This window comes from Arvicanthis niloticus, chromosome 1 (assembly GCF_011762505.2).
Source record: "Arvicanthis niloticus isolate mArvNil1 chromosome 1, mArvNil1.pat.X, whole genome shotgun sequence".
In the NCBI taxonomy this organism is placed as follows: domain Eukaryota; kingdom Metazoa; phylum Chordata; class Mammalia; order Rodentia; family Muridae; genus Arvicanthis; species Arvicanthis niloticus.
In genome coordinates, this window is record NC_047658.1 from 144035258 (window position 1) to 144052380 (window position 17123).

At 42.1% G+C, this 17123-nt stretch overlaps 1 protein-coding gene across 7 annotated transcripts in view; it reads right to left on the minus strand.

Moving 5' to 3' along the window:
- Nucleotides 1-17123, minus strand: part of Ide (insulin degrading enzyme) — a 96473-nt gene that overhangs the window by 55353 nt on the left and 23997 nt on the right. For 3 of the 7 annotated variants that reach the window (XM_076919807.1, XM_076919829.1, XM_034500863.2), the window contains 4 exons: nt 7896-7953; nt 6742-6926; nt 5097-5304; nt 1440-1609 (listed from right to left, as the gene is read on the minus strand). In XM_076919807.1, coding sequence (XP_076775922.1) covers nt 1440-1609; nt 5097-5304; nt 6742-6926; nt 7896-7953 — 621 coding nt within the window. Of the gene's footprint in view, nt 1-1439; nt 1610-5096; nt 5305-6741; nt 6927-7895; nt 7954-12836; nt 12917-17123 lie in introns of those variants that run through there. The other 4 variants (XM_034500869.2, XM_034500855.2, XM_076919835.1 and 1 more) reach the window with 2 other exon arrangements.

Below are 17123 nucleotides of genomic sequence, written 5' to 3' on the forward strand. Positions count from 1 at the left end.
CTCCTTCCCAGGAGACTACACCCAGTTGCTCTCAGTGTCTAAGGGGTTCCAACTGAGAATCACTTGAGAATAACCATGAATATATTTTCTCCTTTCCTGCTCCCAGACTGCTTATGAAAATACTCAACTGCTCCCACTTTAGTTTCTGTGGACTGGGGAAACAAGAACCCACAATCAAATAACAAAACCAAACACAGAAGAACAAAGGCTTCCAATTTAAGAAGCCATAGAACTAAAACCAAAGATATGTATGGGGAAAAAAGAAGAAAAGCCATATGGATACCTACCAGGGATTCAGATTTAAAAAGAAATAATATTAAAAAAAAAAAAAAAAAAAAAGAAGGAAGAAAGAAAGAAAGAAAGAAAGAAGAAAGAAAAAAAGAAAGAAAGAATGAATGAATGAATGTGGTGGTCAGGCCTGGGATCCTAGCACTTGGGAGGTCAGGGCAGGCGGATCAGGAGTTCAAGGTCATCCATCCTCCACACAGTGTAATAAAACCAGCTGAGATCCAAAAGACCCCGGGGGGCGGGGGAGGGGGGGAGAGGGAGAGAGGGAGAGAGGGAAGGAGGGAGAGAGGGAGGGAGGGAGGGAGGGAGGGGGAGAGAGAGAGAGGGGGGGAGGAAGGGAAGAAAGGGGGAAGGGAGAGAGAAAGGGAGGCAAAAGAAAAGAAACAAAGGAAGAAAAAAGATGAAGGAGGAAGGAAGGAAGGAAGGAAGGAAGGAAGGAAGGAAGGAAGGAAGGAGAAGGGAAGGGAAGGGAGGGAGGGAGGGAGGGAGGGAGGAAGGAAGGAAGGAAGGAAGGAAGGAAGGAAGGAAGGAAGGAAAAGAAAGAGGAAAGAAGGGAGAGACCGAGGAAGCCTGAAGGAAGATTTTTCTAGGAGTACAATTAGGAAACTATTATGCCTACCTCTCTAACTGTAACTTCTACAGACACCTAATTCTATAGTTAAGTCAATTTCTCTGGATCTATTGTATATCTAGGAAATAGTGTCTAAACTCAAAGACATTAATTTAGAAAATAAACAAATGTATAAGTATATTACACAATATATTATCATTGTTTTTTATTTTATAATAACTAAAGTATTTTTAAAAGCACAATAACCTTTCTGGGTAACTGCTTGTAATCGCAGTAGTAGGGAAGCTAAAGCAGGAGGATTTGAAGTTTGAGGCTAGCTTGGGTTACAGGGCAAGAGCCAGTTTCAAAAAGACAAGGACAAAGGGTGAGGGTGTAGCTTAGTGGAGAATGTCTGCACAGCATGTTTGAAGCCCCGATAGCAACCATACACGGCTCCGAACTGTGCCACTCCTGAAATACATGGACTCTTACTTGAATGGGATTCAAACTGGAACAAGAAATTATGAAAACACTGTGCAGGGAACCTGTGAGACTCAGTGAGATCAAGTAGCTCAGCAGTGGAGGCACGAAGCTGACAAACCTGTCCCGAATTTGCTGAAGGGGTGTTTGGGATTCCCCGTAGCTTTCTCCAGCTGGAAGAGTCTCCAGGCATCGTTCATCACGTTCTTCTCATGCTCTGAGTCGACGGCATTCACCTCTCTGTCTTTACAACTGGCATCAAACAGGGGGCACAGGAAAAACTGGGCAAACCTAAAAACATAAAACAGAATTATCAACTTGAGAACTGTGACTTTGAAACAATAGCTTTTAAAATATTTTTGAAACCTATAGTTAATATGAATTACATAAGATCTGAAGAAATTAGGGTTGAGGACATAGCTCAGGGACACAATACTTGCTAGAATGCATAAGACAGAGGGGGAAAAATTAGGGTCGGATGTGGTGGTACACACCTCTAATCCTAGCACTCAGGAGGCAGACACTGAGCTAGAGACCAGTTTACACAGTGAATTCTAGGACAGCCAAGAACATAGTGAGACCTTGTCTCGCTTTAATTGGGGGTGGGGGGAGCACCATTGTTCTGAGAAAAAGAAATATTAAAAAACTACTAAACAATAGAAGAAAAGTACAGTATTGGGCATATGTAAATCCAGAGGTGTTGATCTCTCCAGAGATGCTAAAATGAGTGAAAATATCAATATATTAACATCAAAAGGTCAAAACTGACCTTAAGAGACAGCTGTAGTCTACTTAAGATTAGCAGTTTGGGGGACTGGAAAGATGGCTCAGCAGTTAAGAGCAACTGATTGCTCTTCCAGAGGTCCTGAGTTCAATTCCCAGCAACCACATGATGGCTCACAACCATTTGTAATGGGATCCAATGCCCTCTTCCGGTGTATCTGAAGACAGCAACAGTGTAATCATATAAATATAGATAAGTCTTTAAAAAAAAAAAAAGATTTACAATTTAACACGTCTGTGAAACTTAAGTTTCCTTAAAAGAGGGAAAAGCAGTTGATAATTCTTTGTCAAAGTACTTGCCATGTTAGCCTATCAGGAACCTACAGTAAAAAGAGAAAACCAAATCCTAAAAGTTGTCCTCTCTCCTCTGTATATGCATCAAGACATATGCACACATTCTACCTCCAACATACACTCACACATGCTCACACACACTCATACAAACACAATTTACACACTACCACATACACACTACAGTCAGAAATTCCTATCACACACATTTACATACTAACATATACCCTTATATACACATATTACACACACACACACACATCTCTCAAAAACACACATATTCACATACACACATACATATAACTCTTTTAAATAATTAAAAAATATTAAATGGACAGCCTGCAGTGGAATCTCATTAAAACTCAGGCACCTCAGGACAGACAAATTAAGTGACTTGAATTTTAAAAGGTGTGATTTGAATTTTAGGAAAACTTTAATTAGTAGAAAAAAACAGTGCAATGAAAAAGCTCAAGCATGTCACAGCAGTCTGACTAACCATGATTACGAGTTCTTATGAAATACTAAATAGTCTATGAATTTTTAATAAGCATCAATTCAACAAATAACATGGTACGTAACTCTAATATAAGCAACTAATATACCTTTCTTGATTCCACAGGACTAACCTCCCAGAAGTCCTGAGTTCACATGGTGGCTCAGAACATCTATAACTGTAGTCCCATGGTGACTATAACTGATGCCCTCTTCTGGTGAACATACATGTACATACATAAATTAGAAGTAAAGGTGCCTGCCACCAAGTCCGATGACCTGAGTTCAATCCCCAGGATCCACATAGTGGAAGGAGATAAGGGACTCTCACAAACTGCCCTCTGACTTCTATGTGCATCCTGTGGCATGTGCATGACCCCATGCACACACAACACAAAGCACATCCAAGTAATTTAAGTTTTTTTTTAATAAAAGACATTATGCTATCCTAACAGAGCCTGGTCCATAAAATACTTCCAAGACACCCTTAAAGTTGAAACAGCAGGAGATAGTGTGCATCTGAGCTGGGGAGGTGGCCCAGTGAATTAAGTGCTTTCTAGTGCAAGGTGAAGTCTTGACTTGGGATCCCCAGAACCTACATAAAGCCAGACAGTAGCACCAGGTGTCTGTCCTTCCAGCACCTCTCAGGGGATGGCAGGCAGACCACCAGCCTTGTGTGGTCTGTGGTAGTAAAAGACAAGAGACTACTTCAAACGGTGAAGTCAAGGAGCGACATGCAAGGCTGTCGTCTGACCTCAACATATACTCTGTGGCATCCACATGCCTACATATGAACACATGCCACAAACCATTGGCACCCACACACCAGTGCATAGAATTTTGCTTTGTTTTGTCTTTAATTCTATATTCACTAAGTATCATTAAGAAGTATGAAATTAAAGAGAAAGAGAATATCTAAGATATAGCATTCTGGAACACTAAGTGCGTTTTAAAAGAGATCTGTGACATTGTCTCAAATTAATATTTTTTTTTAATTCCTAAAAAAAATTTTTAAATGTTTATGAGTGTTTTGCCTCCATGTATGCATGTATACCATGGGTGTGTCTGGTACCAGAAGAGGGGAGAAGAGGGAATTGGATCCCCTGGAACTGAAGTTATAGATGGTTATGAGCCACCAAGTAGGTAGTAGGAATTAAATCCAGATCCTTTACAAAAGCAACATGTATTCTTGCTGCCGAGCCATGAGCAACCAGTCCTGTCATAGGTTCTTTACCATGTGTTAAAGACGCGAGTCCAGTTAGACTGAGAAAGCTAGTGAGGACTTTATAAGTCAATATAATATTTTATAGGCCTGCAGGCCAGTTTACAGTTGTGTCATTATTTTCCTTCTACCATGAAGTAAATATGTGGCATCTCTCATTACCTTTTCTGTTTTATAAAACACAGTCAGGGTGGGGAGGTGCATGCATGTGTGTGTGTGTGTGTGTGTGTGTGTGTGTGTGTGTGTATTATTGTTGTTTTGTTGTTGTTGCTATATTATTATTTTGGTTTTTCAAGACAGGGTTTCTCTGTGTAGCCCTGGCTGTCCTGGAACTCACTCTGTAGACCAGGCTGTCCTCAAACTCACGAAGATCCACCTGCCTCTGGCTCCTAAATGCTGTGATTAAAGGTGTATGCCACCACCACCTAGCGTACATGTCCAGGGTCTCACTGTGTAGTCCTGGCAGGCCTGGATCTGATGGGGCTCTATCTACCTCTGCTTACAGAGTAGGGGGTTAGAGGTACTCACCACCATGCCTGCCTGCAGAACATGGGACTCCATCTTCCTCTGCTTACAGAGTGGGGGTTAGAGGTATCCACCACCATGCCTGCCTGCACCATGCCTGCCTGCAGAACATCTTTTCTTTTAAATAAAGCTACTTTATTTGCTTATCTTGGGCAGGGTGGAAAGAGGGGAATGCACGTGGAGGTCAGAGGACTGCCTGCTGGGCAGGGTGGAGGAGAGGGGAACCCATGTGGAGGTCAGAGGACTACCTGCAGGGGTCATTTATCTCCTTCCATTATGTGGATCCTAGAGCAAACTCAGGTCAACAAGCTTGGTGGCAAGGGCCTGCACCCAGTTGACCACCAGACCTATAATATCTTTGTTAAAGTATAAAACAGTGATGTCATTTTTATAAAAACAATAATTATTTTGATTAATGTTAGTAACTGTACAAAGTTCACAAATTTACAAGGCACTCAGTATTACCTGTCCAGGGCTCCTTCCAAGTGTTCATGGGAAACATCGAAATAATAATTGGTGTGTTCTCCACTAGTAAATGCATTTGAACTTCCAGCATGTTCACTGAGAAACTGGCTGTATTCATTTTCTTTAGGATATTTCTTGGTTCCCAAAAACAGCATATGTTCACAAAAATGACTTAAGCCAGGAATATTTGGAGGGTCTGACAGTGAACCTGAAAGAGAAAACACATAGACTTAATCACTTCTCAGTATTAAAGGCTAGTAAATGAAGATTAATTATAAGTGATTTGACACTCTTAATGTGACAATGCACAGAGGGAGTTAAGTGCTCTGAAATGCCATTATTCAGGTAGTAAACAAGAAGACCTAGATTCTAGTTCTCTCCTGGACATCACTTAGGGGGGTAACGTGGGCCAACTGTGTGATGTCCCTGGGGAGTCCTGTTTGAGGAGTTATAAGAGTTTCTTATTTCTAATTTTCTATTTGCGGCTGTTTTGAGACACAGTCTTTCTATGTACCCCATGCTGGTCTTCAACCTGCAGTAAGCCTCCTGCCTCCAGCTCCCGACTGCTAGTGTGCCATTACACCCAGTAAAGCTGTGACATTTTAAGCAGAATATTTTACTTCTTTTGCCTTAGTTATGTCTTTTATATATTCCTATCTTTGTCCTTTGAATACAAATTAGATATTTGCACCCTGGACTACATAGAGAGTTCTGGGACAGCCAGGGCTACACAACAGAGACCTTGTCAGAAAAACAAAACAAACAAAGAAAAAAACCAAATTAGATATTTGCAAAATACTTCATTAAGGTAAGCAATAGTTATTTGTTCAATATTACCTTATTTCCCCAATACTAAAATGTCACTAAAGATTTTATTTAAAAAAAAAAACACTATTAAAAACAAATAGTTTCCCATTAAGCATAGATATGTGTAGGAGATAACAGGGCTAAAGTGACATTACAGCCGGGCAGTGGTGGCGCACGCCTTTAGTCTCAGCACTCGGGAGGCAGAGGCAGGCGGATTTCTGAGTTCGAGGCCAGCCTGGTCTACACAGTGAGTTCCAGTACAGCCAGGGCTATACAGAGAAACCCTATCTCGAAAAACCAAAACAAAACCAAAAAAAAAAAAACAAACAAACAAACAAACAAACAAACAAAAAAACCCTAAAGTGATATTACATACAGAAGAAATGTGTACTCAAGAAACTGTAAAATAGCAAGTTAAATATGCCAGAGAAAATAAGAACTGGCTTAAAGCATGAAACGAATTTCTTTGCGGCTACAATCACCTAAGCTGGAAGCCTAACCAGACCCTATTAGATGTGCTCCAGGCCAACCTGGGTTAATAGTGAGATCCTGTCTCAAAATACCACAAGCAGGCATGGTGGCTTACATCTATAATCCCAGCATTTGAGAAGCAGGAGGATCATGTCAAATTTGAGGCCAACATGGGCAACACAGTGAATTTTAGGTTGCTTGAGCTACAGAGTAAAGCCCTGTCTCAAAACCAAACCAAAACAAACAGCAAAAAATAATAAAAATAATAAGAAAAAACGAAATTGTGATAAACTATCGGGTTCTTACACTCACAGCACCGTTTATCAAACGCTATTGCCGTCGGACCGTCCACAAGACTACACTGTACCTATGTGCACATCGAGTGCCGCTGATGACTTGTCCGTGGTGGGATCACTGATGAGAAGCACTTTGATGCCATTGGCCAGCTCCAGTCCACGATATTCCCGTTTGTCTTCAGGAGACTTGACAATTTGGTCTTCTATTCTCTGGATGGCGGGATTACTCATTGTGCTATAAGTCTGTTTTGGGAATCTGGAAAGAAAAGGATATTTGTTATATAGTAACTGCTCAAGAAAGCAAGGGAAGGAGGGAGGGAAGGAGGGAAAAGAAAGAGAGGGAAAGAGAGAGAGAAATGAATGAATGAATAAATAAAAGAAGAAAGAAACAAAGAGTTGGTGGCACATCCCAGCCCTCAGGATGCAGAGGCAGGAGGATCTCAGAGTTTGAGGCCAGCCTAGTCTAGAGTCCCAGAACAGCCAGAGCTACAGAGAAACCCCATTTCAAAAAACCAAACCAAACCAAACCAAAAAGGGGGAGGGGAGGGAAGAAAAGGGACGGAAGAAAGAAGAAGCATCAAGCTAATTAATATAACATCATCCAAAACAGAAAATAAGAAACACCTACCTGGCTGCAGCTTCTGTTGCCGCAGCCTCTGCTGGGGAGTACTCACACACACAAGGCTAAGCTTGCTTTCCCACTGAGCCCTGAAGGAAATGTTTTATAGGCTACTTACAGGGTGTAGCCATCCCTCTTCTCCACCTCATACCTCTCACAGAGGCATTACCAGTGCTGTTCTGTGGAGATACTTTTGTTACCTAAATGAGCTTCAGTGAGGACTTGACACAGGGTGATCTGGTCACTGTGCTCCTACAATTGGGTTTTTAAATTACCAATAACTACTTTCATACAGATATCAAAGGTATCTGCTAGAGAGTAAGGTGAGACGTTGTGTGAGAATCTTTACTGAGTCAGCCAAATTGCTCAATCTGATGGATTCCATGGTAGGCTGATCAGGAACACACACACGTATGCTCAAATTATACGGAATAGTCTCCACAAAGAACAATGCTGTGAAATATGTCAAAACAAGATAAACAGGCTGCGTTATGAAAGCAACAAAAGCCAGGGCATGAAATAATGTAAAGCAGGGAAGGCCTCAAGTGATTTTTGTAAGGTGTTAAAGCACTGCCGGTGCTACCAGGACAGGAGGCATCTAGATACCTCATCTTTCCAAGGACTTCCTCAGGCAGGCAGGTCTTCCTGTTTTTCTCCAGGGAGGCTGGAGACAGTGATAGAAAAAAGAAGCATTAGCAAATGGGACCCTAGAGGGTGCTTGTTGGGGTTGGTACAATGAAAGGATTTCAGATTTGGGGTTTTGCATAGATTGATTTTGGTTTTGTTTGTTTGCTTGTTTTTAAGTAGAACAGATATTACTAGAAACTGATTAACAGACAAAACATTAAACCTCAAATATTGGCTAGTTCCCATTCGAAACAGGTAAAGCTAAAATGCATCTGAAACTACAGAAAGAAAAAAAAAAACAACAACCTATGCTGGTACCCTGGCTTCTTACTTAGAATACAAAAGTAGATCTTTAATAAAGACTGACAGCCAGGGCTTCTGACATACCTCAGAGGTAGAACACTGGCCCAGTATGCATAAGGCCCTGGGCTAGATAATCCACACTATGACAATAAAAAAAACAAATAACTGACCAATGGCTAGACCTAAAGATAAACCATAGGGAACATAAGTAAGCATGCAATTATTTAGATAAAATAGTGTGTTAAAACCTCAAGACATGGGTTTGAGAGATGACTCAGTGGCTACACCCTTGCCACGTAAGCATGAGAACCTGAGTTCAGATCCTCAGAACCCACAGAAATGTCAGGTGGGTGGGGTGGCTGTAATTCCGGCCTCCAAAGGTGGAGCCTGGATCCCCAGATCAAGCTGGCCAGCAAGACTAGTCACATGGGATACTAGGGGTTTGCCAGAGAAACCTCCTCACTTCATCAGTTACAGTGGAAGACTAATCAAGGGTCAATCTTAGGCTTCCAGATACACACGTACACACGTGTGACCCCCACATACACATGTGCACATGCATGCGCACATGCACGCTACACATACATGTGAAAATATGGAGGGAGAGCCTTAGGCACTAAGAGAAAAGTCTAACCTAATTTTTTGCAGAATGCTTTCCTCTCTGAAATTATATGTGAGTATGTATGTAATCAGAATAAAGCTGGTATATCAAAGAGATTTGCTATTACCACATTCTCATATATCTTCTTTTCAGAAAAGATATTTAGATTTTGTTTGGCTGGGTTTGTGTTGTTTTTGTAAGACAGGTTCTCTTTACATAGGCAAAGCTATCCTCAAATTAACTCTCCTCTTGCCTTGGTCTCCTGAGAACTAAGATTACAAGTGTGTACCACCATGTTTGACTGGTATTTGGTTTTTTTTAAAGATCAGTAATATTGTAATACTGAATGTGCTGTACTGGTCTTAACTCACATAAAGCAGGACCAGAGAGGCGGCTCTGTGGTTAAGAGCACGTGAACTCAGCTTTAGTTCCCAGAACCCACCAAGTGCCTCACAAGCACCTGTAACTCCACAGCACCAGGCACACAAGAGCGGCACATACAACATGCAGACAAAGCACACATATAAAACAGAAAGTTTCAGTCATATCATGCTTTATACAGGCAATGCTAAAATGACACTGCCCTGTATAGAATGCAAATATTTTCTTTAAAAACAAACAAACAAACAAACAACAACAACAGCCGGGCGGTGGTGGCGCACGTCTTTAATCCCAGCACTCGGGAGGCAGAGGCAGGTGGATTTCTGAGTTCGAGACCAGCCTGGTCTACAGAGTGAGTTCCAGGACAGCCAGGACTACACAGAAAAACCATGGGGGGGGGGGGGGGGGGAGTAAAGGCTGGAGAAATGGCTCAGCACTTTAGAGTACTGGCTTTTCTTCCAGAAGATCCGGGAGTTCAATTCCCAGCACACATACTGTAGCTTACAACTGACCATTATGCTAGTCTCAGGGGATCCAATGCCTTCTTCTGGCAGGAGCCAAGGATATGTGTGCTGCACAGACTTGAGTATAGACAAAACACCCATATAGATAAATAAAAATAAACACTTTTTAATGTAAAATACAAAACTGGGACCTAGGTCTATAAAATGCCTTGGTCTATAAAACGCCTACCATACAAGCATGAGGAACTGAGTTCAGATCCCTGAGATCAATGTAAAAGCTGGGTGCTGCAGTTCACTCTAATCCCAGTACTGGGGGTGCAGAGACAAGCTGGTACCTAGAGCTCAACCAGTAACCATTATTGTGGAGAAAACACTGTATTAGCACCTCAAGACAAGGTTCTAGGGGTTGAATATGATTCAACACTGGCTATATAAGCTTGAGGACCTGAGTTTGGATCCTCTGAGCCCAAGTAAAACACTGCTATAATTCCAGGCTCTAAGGTGGAGTCAGCAGATCTCCAAAGCAAGCTGGCTAGCCAGACTAATCATACTGGGAGCTCTGGGTTTGACTGAGAAACCTTGACTCAATGAATAATTTGGGGTGGGGTGGGTGGGGTGGGGTGGGGGCTGGCAAGATGGTTCAGCAGATACGGGTGCTTGCCACCAAACCAACCTAAGTTCAGCCCCTGGAATGCAAGGAGCACACCAAGCCCTGCAAGCTACCCTCTGACTGTACATGTGCACCAGCTCACACTTATTCTCACATATGCACAAATAAAATGAATAAAGGTGGACGACAATGACTAAAGACTATACTCCACATCAGCCTCTAGCTCCTACACATATGCGTGTACACACACACACACACACACACACACACACACACACGGGGTAATTTGGAAGTGAGACACCATTTGGGGAATGGGGTTGTATGTGTGAGGCCTCATACTAGAATATGTAACTGATGACGATACTGAATCCCTGATCAGTCGGTCTACCTCCCCAGTGCTGGGATTCCAAGCAGTGCCAACACGTCCCACCATGCCCCAGTGAAATGCCATGACTAGCAACTACTTCCTATGTCAGTAGCCATACTGCAGAAACTCATAAGAAACATCTGAATGCAAATTCTAAAGCTCGGTGTTTGTGACAAAACACACACCTCAGGATAAAAAAAGATGGCGTGTGTAAGACTCCAAATAGCCCGGCAGTGGTGGCACATGCCTTTAATCCCAGCACTAGGGAGGCAGAGGCAGGTGGATTTCTGAGTTCGAGGCCAGCCTGGTCTACAGTGAGTTCCAGGATAGCCAGGGCTACACAGATAAACCCTGTCTCGAAAAGCAAAAACAAAAAGACTCCAAATAAGGGCACAAGGACGTTTTAGGTAACAAGTCTGGGTAACGTAATACTCAAAAGACACATTTGTTTAAAAGCAGCAAATGCCTTTAGTACATTGTTTCAAAAACTTTGAGTTCAATATAGAATCACTTTAGAAATGTTACTTTCCAGGCCAAGTGATGGTATACACTATAATGTCAAAATGCAGGGCTGTGGCGGAGGCTCAAAAGCTCTGCAGTGGTTAGAGACCAAGACACTCCCCACCCTCACAGCACACACTATACCCCAAGACCTCCTCTACACTGTACACAGGTGCCCAGCACTGGGGTGGGGGGTGGAGGGAACCCAATTCCCATCTATTGGCAGAAAGACTGTATCAACAAAAGGAGAAAGATATATAATAGGGGAGAGGATACTCTAACTAGATATCACATCCCCCCCACCCCCACCCCACCCCCTGCAAAAAAAAAAAAAAAAAAAAAGTAAGCGAGGAGGGGAGAAAGGAAGAAAGGGAAGGATGGAAGAACAGAAGAGAAACGGGCATAGTCATGCATTCCTTTAACCCTAGCACTTGGGAAGCACAGGCATGAAGATCTCTGTGACTTTGAGGCTAGTCTGGTCTACATATGGAGTCCTAGGCTAGCCTGGGCTACATAGTAAGACTGTCACAAAACAAAAACAAACAAACAAATAAATAAATGCAGTAATAAACAGTGCAGTGTGCAGCACACAATGTGCCTCGCCCACCCAGAGAGGTTCTATAACGGGGAGAGAGAGAAGGCTGCTGCTGAAGCTTTTCTTTAGGCAGAAGCTAAACCTAAAGGTTTTTTTTTGTTTTGTTTTGTTTTGTTTTGTTTTTTTACCTCCACTACCATCATTTACATGCAGCTTCTGCTATTAACTTGCCCAGGAGATGCAAGGATTGTAAGTGATTTGAAATTAGTGGTGATGGCTTCCCGCTAACGCACAGCAGAAAGACTAGATCTAGCTCACTGTGATAGTACGCAGTGTTTAATTCTCTGGGGGCTTAAAACTTTAGAAGCAGATGAGGAAGCATTTAAGCCTGAAAGCTCAGCTTTTGGGATGTGGACAAAGGTCATTCTCAATACATAAGGAGTTTCGTTTGGAATCTGAGACCAACCTGCATGGCGTCCTGTCTCAAAAAATTAAAACAAAACCCCACTTCATTATAGAAAGATAGTTAATTCAACTATGAGCAACACATATGGTACTTCTTGCAGGTTTTCAATTTCCTCTGTCCACATTTAAATTTTGTAGGAAAAAAAAAAATGTTTAGATTGTGCCAGGTACTTGTAATCCTAATAACCAGGAGGCCAAAGCAGGATGAACAAGTTAGAGTGCAGCCTGGGTAATGTAGCAAGATCCTATTTCAACCTCCACGCACAGTAAAACAGAAAGTAGGAAGCAGGGATGCAGAATTCCAGGAGACTGACAGCTTCAGGCCCAGCAAACACTACATCTAAGTGAGTGGAATCCATCACAGACATGGCTGCAAGCATTTGGACACTGAAGTGGTAGCTAATTTATATCCCTTGTGTAGCTGAGAAAAAAAGGGAGTAATACATTAAATACATTATAAAAGGAAGTTATACATTAATGCAACTTCTTTTAGACATTTGTACATAGAATCAAGATTAGCTAAAAATGTCCCAACTAGCAATGCTGCATATCAAATACAACGGCTTTCTGATGAAGTGAAGGAAAGAAAGAAAAAGAAAGAGAGAAAGAAGGAGGGAGGGAGGGATGAACCAATATTTTAAAAAAGACTCATTCCCAGAGTTTATTAGCAGCCTCTCTACAGAGGACTCCTACCTTCTGGAGGACTGGAAGACAACTGAGAACGCCTCCTCGGATGGATTCATCAACAGCTTGCCTGTCTGTGTACTTATATTTATACTTGGGAGATCACATGTCTCTCTGTCTCAGCTTCCTCATTAGCATAAGCCTAGTCTTCAACAAGGAAGCATCCCAGTGTTTTAGATGAGGAGCAAGTGCTAACTCACATGCTTTCCCAGACACTTATTTAGTATTTTTAACTTGTCAAAGTCAAAGTTGTAGGAGCAATGAAATCGCTGTCAACTTTGGGGATATTAATATGTTGGAAACTTCCTGTCATCACTCAGCATTCCAATAATTTCTAAGCATGCCTCAGTTTATTTAGTTTGTGCTTTTCTTCAGAATGTAAAACAACTATACTCACAAAAGAGCCTTCCATACTACTCAGTCCTTTTTAATTTGCGAACTGGCAATGCTGGCTTCCCCCGGGAGACTGTCTAGATGTAAACTATCAGGATCCACCACAGACCTACTCACCACATTCTACGATGTAACAAGATCTCCAAGGAAGCTGGTCTTCTACCTAACCCTAGAAGCTGAAGCTCAGGGATGGCAAATCACTATGCAACATCATTTCACCAAAAGTTACAACGTACACCCTGCTGGGTTGGGCCTCATATCCAACCAACATTTCAGGACACTCATGAAGGCTCAGGCCCCAGTGTACATCCACCCACTACAAAGATTAAGGACACCAGAGCCCTTGCTCTGCAGGACACAGATCAGGCAAACAGGAAAATCATACATCTTTTAAGTTGGCGACAAAGTCATCCGCACAATAAAGTAAGAAAACAGCAGTACCTAGCCCAGTTTAGAAGAGAGAAAGAGAAGCAGACAATCAGAGTAGAAGGAAAAAGGAAGAAAGAAGCCAGACCTCTTGCTAGAAAAAAAGCAGGCGACCACAGCAGAAACTGCAGAAGCTCAGTGTTTATCAGACTGCAATGTACCTGGAGCGTCCACCTGACAGTCATGGGCTGGAGACGGAGCTCCGTCTTCCACTAGACGCTCAGCATGTGCCAGGCTCTGGTTCCATTCCCAGCACCCCCAAAACAAAATTAAACACAATGATATTATGAAGTAAAACACATGAAGATCTGGATTTCATGTTTTCCAAAACATATCTGCATAACAGAAAGTCATTTCCAAATCCCTGTACCAAGTGTTTTTAAGAATTTAAATTTTTACTTTATTTACTTGTGTGTGTGTGTGTGTGTGTGTGTGTGTGTGTGTGTGTGAAGACAGACAACTCTAGAAAGTCAGTTCAGGCCTGTAGGCTTGGTGGTAAGGCCCTTTATCTGCCCAGTCATTTTGCTGGCCCCCAAGAACAAGTGGTTTGAGGAGTGGGTGGGTGTGTTCCACACAGGGATTTATAATCCTTGAGATTTATAATGCTGGAGACAAACAGATTTATGACTTAAGTTTCTCATACCTCTTAAATTGAATGTGATTTTACTGCTTCTAAAATGTTACTATGTAAATAATCTTTTATTCGGATGACCTTTCCCGTCTTTCTCGTGCATCATTAAGTGTCCCGCAGTCTGTTTAATAATAGATTGTGAAAGTTTACTTTGCTTCCTGTTCTCTTCCCACCCCAGTTGCGCTCCACAAGATTTGAGTTAAAACCAGTTTAGAAATAATGACCTGTAAAGTTGAACAGGTAAGTGGTCATGCCAATAGTTACCTCTATAAATCAAAACCTCCCTCTGTGGAACCCACCACCCACTCAAAAAACTGTAAATGAAAACCGTATCTTTCAACAGGCTTGCATGTGGAAGGAGGGCACAGAGTTAAGCACCTAGAATCAGAAACAACACACACACACCCTGCTCCTCCCCCGCAGTATGGGGAGGCCTAAGACACCTCAACATACTAACTACAGGAGACCACAATTATCCAGTAAGTTACTTAACCTAAAAACCAATAGCGGCATGTCTCAGGGGACCTCTGCCCACTGCTCTTCGGTCTTAGGGCAGGTTCTCCCTTGTTCTGAAAGTAGCTAGCCCATAGAAGCAGGGCTAGACTAGGATCCTGTGGGCTAAGTCACATTTACCACAATGGGAAACTGCCTTGTTCTGGACAGAAGCTTAGCTGTTCTCACTCTGGAAAGAGTTCATGATCAACACCTGAAATCTCACATGAATCAGAGTGGCCGTGATGCAAACGAGCCCTCTAGCAAGAGCACTTCAGAGATCAGTTCTTTACCAAGTTTGTGTTCCAGTGCCTGCTCATCAACAGCTGTGAATTCCCATGAGACATTTAACTCTCTTTTCAGGGACTTTATAAAGCTTAAGCAAGGAGGGGGCTGAAGAGATGGCTCAGCCGTTAAGAGCACTTGACTGTTCTGATGTCCTGAGTTCAATTCTCAGAAATTACATGGTGGCTCATAACCATATGTAATGGGGTCTGACCCTCTCTTCTGGGGTGTATGAAGACAAAACACCCATATACATAAAATACATGAGTAAGTAAATCTTCAAATAAAAAAGGTTTAGGCAAATGAACTAAACTTCCTCTTTATGCCTCTTTCAGTTATGGGGGTTTTGACAGATGTAGTTACAGGCGGGGCAAGTGTCTTCACAAGGCCCTTCTGCACGTCTCCAGGTTATTACAAAATGCGAGGTGGACAACAGCGTATAAAACTGATCCCAACCATCACTCCCATTTTTGTTAATGTCCTTCTGATGTACTAGCTCGCTTCATCTTCCCATTCTCCTCACACAGTGGTTCAGAGCTACTGGGACGGTGGCCTTCCTCAACTCCCAGAAGAAACAAAACCCAGTGATTAAGTGACTTGCCCAACTGTAGTCAGTCTGGTAGTTGACTTGTGGCAAAGCAGGAATTACAGAGAAAGAGGAAGCGTGGGAAGGGGAGGGGTTGAAGGTGTACCTAAAGCAAACAGACATGGCTTTCCTCAGCTCCCAGTTTCCACCCTCAGTCCTTCCTTGACCTCATTCTCTTTTCAAGATACCAAATAATAAAATAAGGTGAATCAAAACATCTGCTCTCTGGGCAGTTTTTGATATTTTACTCCTTCTCTGTATAAAACAGAGGCAAGCAGTGCAGGATGGGCTGAGGCTGCCAAAGAAATGCCTGAAACAAACAAGCCATAAGAAAGGTGAATTTGGGCTGGGGATGTGGCCCAGTTGATAGAATGCTTGCCTGGATAGCCCTAGGTTCAAACCCCAGCGTCAAATAAACTGATATGGTGGTGCTGTCCTGCAACTAAAAACATCTGGGAGGTGGCCACAGGAGGATCAGAAGGTCGCCACAGGAGGATCAGAAGGTCAAAGTCATCTTCTGATATACAGTGAGTTCCAGACAAACCTGAGATACAAGAAACCCTATCTCATAAAAGAAAAATGCAACAGACACACAAGTTGCAAGAGTATATGAGACTTTTTTTCCCCTTAGTTTCAACTCTGACATAGTTTTCTTTTAGTTCCATGGTGGATCTGTGAATTTAGCTTCTGTGTACTGAAGCAGTAAGAACCATTTTTACATTCCAGAAGAATCCAACCTGAGTTACTTCTTTGAGGCAGTGATTGTGAAAGTTGAGCTTTCTAACGCTACTGACCATTAATGCAACAGGAACTAGGTGTGAAAAGTCACTGAGTACACTTGTGACACTGACCCACTTAAGAAAAAAAAATTATTATTTTTAAATTCAATTTGGGGAGGTTTTTTTTTAAACCTGAAAATGTTCCTTTTTCTTCTGTTTAATGCTATTTAAACCCATTATATTATAGTTGCTTAATATGTAAGTTGCATTGCTATACATAAAATACACTTTTTAAAAAAGGAAATGTGTGGCAGAGACTGCAAAGAATCATCATCTCTTGTATGAAAATAATTACTGCAGTAGACATAATAGGTTTATATGTGACTTGTTTTTTTAAAAGTATGCATGAAACCATGCAGACAGAAAAAAAAAAAGAATCATAACCACTTTGGTAAATAAATATCTAACTATATGAAACCAATAGTGATTTGTACTAGGAAGTTAGCAGGGGCTGGAGAGCTGGCTCAGTGGCGGCGGTTAAGAGGGCATATGGCCCTTGCAGAGACCTGACTGCGAGTCCCAGCACTGATGCTGGATAGCTCCTAACCTGAAACTCCAGTTCCAAGGGATCCCATGCCTTCTTCTGGCCTCAGGTGCACTGTACTCACGAGCACAAACCCAGACTCAGATACACATATACACATAATGAAAGTTTTAAAAAACAGTTCTTCATCTGAAAAAGAACATTTACAAAAACAAGAGCA